The 2,905-nt window shown below is 33.7% G+C and overlaps 1 protein-coding gene across 1 annotated transcript; it reads right to left on the bottom strand.

Moving 5' to 3' along the window:
- Positions 1 to 525: 525 nt before the first annotated feature.
- LOC129319435 (membrane protein PM19L) lies at positions 526 to 2,288 on the bottom strand. Its single transcript, XM_054964499.1, has 3 exons — positions 2,088 to 2,288; positions 1,814 to 1,991; positions 526 to 1,053 (listed from the first exon to the last, which is right to left on the bottom strand). The coding sequence occupies exons 1-3, from the start codon at positions 2,212 to 2,214 to the stop codon at positions 813 to 815; spliced, it is 546 nt and encodes a 181-aa protein (XP_054820474.1). The 5' UTR covers positions 2,215 to 2,288; the 3' UTR covers positions 526 to 812.
- Between the last annotated feature and the right edge of the window lie 617 nt (positions 2,289 to 2,905).

Below are 2,905 nucleotides of genomic sequence, written 5' to 3'. Positions count from 1 at the left end.
TGTATGGTTCTTCTATTCCGTTGTTCCATTGCAGCACGTTGGTATGTAGTGCTCATTTTAAGTAGAAATAATATATTTTATTAAACAAGGTTGACCAATTACTACCTTGTACTCAGACATTTATATTTAGATTCATTTGAGTGAGCTTAGTTTTTGGATGAGAACTAATTTTTCTCCAAATCATTGCAGCTAAATCTTAAATGAGAATTTCTTTAATTCCCTGTATCCTGGTAAATATATTTCCTCTATTCATGATAAGTAAAAAGAGGGTTAATGTGAATTTTAAAAATCATAATATACAACCCCTTTATCTATTCACAAATTACCCAATCATGGAAATATTTTGTTATACTTTTAATATTATAGAGATAATCATGTTAATAACATTTGCATTATTTTTTTAAAAAAAATTTTGAGATATTCAAAAATTAAATCATATTAAATATTCACGTTCTTCTTTTTGTGTTTTTTTCCTTTTTTTCCGGAGCTTATGAAATCCGAGGGAAAACGAATGGAACACAAAATACAAACCAATTTTTCCCATTACCTATACAAGATGGATGCCTTCCAAACAAAAGTGATACAATAGACCCATCATCAAGGCATCATTCCAAACCCTAAGCAGAAAAAGTTAAAAAAACAAAAGCAACAAAGAACAGCAAAAAAAAAAAAAAAACAAAACAAAACAAAAGAAAAGAAAAGAAAAGAAAAAAGAAACAAAGGGAAGAGACACGTACAGTCCCAGTAGCAGAAAATCAAACTGGAACATGGTTCATCATTTAACATGTAACAAAGGAACACAAAGAGTTGGTTCAGACACGAGTCCCTGAAACAGGAACGTTAGTACCCTTATGCATGGGGTCTCCACCGGCCCCTCCGAGGCCATAGTTGTCGGTGTCACGGTACCCGGGACCGTACTTGCTGCTGTAGAGTCCGGCGTGGATGAGGATCAAATAAAGAAGCTGTGTGAATGTGAGGATCATAATGAAGGCCTCCACTATCCTGAGTCTCCACCCTCTGTGCCCTCCTATGTTTATTTGCTTGCATGCCAACCTGCAGTTTTATCACACACTCAAAAACTATACAAAAACAAAAAACACACAAATGTTATAATAAAGTTAACTTCTTTGATCTTTCTCTATTTTCCTTGAAAAAGCTGATTGCAATTAGATCTGAGAGACTTATAATTACTGTTATTTCAAAACAAAAAATGTATAGGAGGTAAGAAATTTCCTTCTTAGCTCCTCTCTTCTGTCGAGAATACTCGTGAGAATTTAACCACAGTGCGTTTTGTTTACTAATCCCACCGCTAGTAATATTCTTAAAATTATGTTATTTGAATAAATTAAATTAATACTCTATATGCTGTCAATTATAATACAGTAATAATATATTATTATTATTTAGTAAATAATCCTGTGTACAGCAATAAAAGAGATCTGAGAGACTTATAATCACTGTTTCAGTTCAAAACGAATAATGTATATATACTATTGAGCTAAGAAAGTTTTGAGAAATTTTCCTTCTCAGCTCTTGTCTTCTCACGGAATTTTATCGAAAGAATAAAGGGAAAATTCGTGAGAATTAAACCATAGTGCATTTTGTTTACCAATCCAACCGCTAATAATACTTTTAAAACTATGCTATGAATTATATTACAGAAAACAAATTATTTTATTTAGTGAATGATCCTGTGTAAATACAGGCATACAGCAATAACAGAGATTACGTGTATAAGTGTATATGTGTATCAGTATACATATAAATGTAAACAGATGATTGTAAATAATTGTGAGTGATGTTTAATAATTACCCAAAGGCTAAGGCAGTGACAGCCCAAGCAATGATAGAAGAAGCTCCTGCTCCTGCCAAGCTATCACTCCTCCACGTCCTTAGATGGTTCCCTCCTATGAACTTGGACACAATTCCCAACACTGAAGCTAGCAACGCGAACGTCAAAAAGAACATAGTCGCCCCGTTTCCTCCAAAACCTTAAACAAATCAAATCATGATGCCAATTACTAAATAACTAAACCCTGAAATATATATATATTTATAATCCCTGCAGAAGAACAACTATGACTTACTGGGGTGGTAGGTTTGGCCATTGATAAACCTGTTGAGACACCAACTAGAGAAGCCAAGCACAATGAAATACATGATCAAGTTCAGAAACAGTAATGGAGCTGCTATGTTTCTCCCCATTGTAGCCATTTCTTCTTCTGCCTTCAAGCTTCAAGCCCACTTCAACAATTTTGATGAACAGGTACAGAATCTCAACCTAGTTATTATTGTACCGATCGATTACGTCGACTTGTTTCACGAGACTAGTACCTAAGTACACTTGGATCTGTGAGGCGAGAAGAGGATTGTGTTGAAGCGATATATACGGGTAGTGAAAGTGGTTGAAGACACGTGTCAAGTGAGAGTGTTTTGCATGTGTTCTTTCTTGTACAGGTGTTAGGACACTTGTCGAATTTTGTGTCTGTTTCTCCCATTAAATTTGATTTTATGAAACTCTCTCTAGATCTGTCATGCAATCTCCAAGTTCGGTTAAACGGTGCCTTATGATCTAGAAGAAATTAAGAAGGAAGTAGCTAATAAGTGTTTCAACAGAACAGGACATCAAGGGGTACATCAATAGCTGTTAGGATCCGAAGTCTAACGTCTTGTTCGGTTGAGTGTAAAATTGGTAAAACGGAATTAAAATAAAAAAATAATATGTATATTTGAGTGTAAAAATAGAAAATATAAAATTATAACTGGATAATTATACAAATTAAGTAAGGTCACCGTCGTTAGATAGTTTTCTTATTTTATTTTATCAATAACCAGAATGTCTATAGGTGAAAGAAAAGTTTATTAGTTTACCAAAAAAAGAAAATATATATCAGATTTTGGGTTG

This window comes from Prosopis cineraria, unplaced genomic scaffold (assembly GCF_029017545.1).
Source record: "Prosopis cineraria cultivar Desert tree isolate PC_DT_omini unplaced genomic scaffold, ASM2901754v1 PC9, whole genome shotgun sequence".
NCBI classification, from domain to species: domain Eukaryota; kingdom Viridiplantae; phylum Streptophyta; class Magnoliopsida; order Fabales; family Fabaceae; genus Prosopis; species Prosopis cineraria.
Note: the sequence above shows the minus strand (reverse complement) of the source record. Positions and strands in the feature narration are given on the sequence as shown.

Bases quoted from the DNA above. Each gene is read 5' to 3' on its own strand.
- LOC129319435 (XM_054964499.1), bottom strand. From the start codon at position 2,214: ATGGCTACAATGGGGAGAAACATAGCAGCTCCATTACTGTTTCTGAAC. The intron at 1,992-2,087 runs GTAAGTCATAGT...GATTTGTTTAAG, and splicing joins TGGCCAAACCTACCACCCCA to GTTTTGGAGGAAACGGGGCG. The intron at 1,054-1,813 runs GTAATTATTAAA...ATAAAACTGCAG, and splicing joins GTCACTGCCTTAGCCTTTGG to GTTGGCATGCAAGCAAATAA.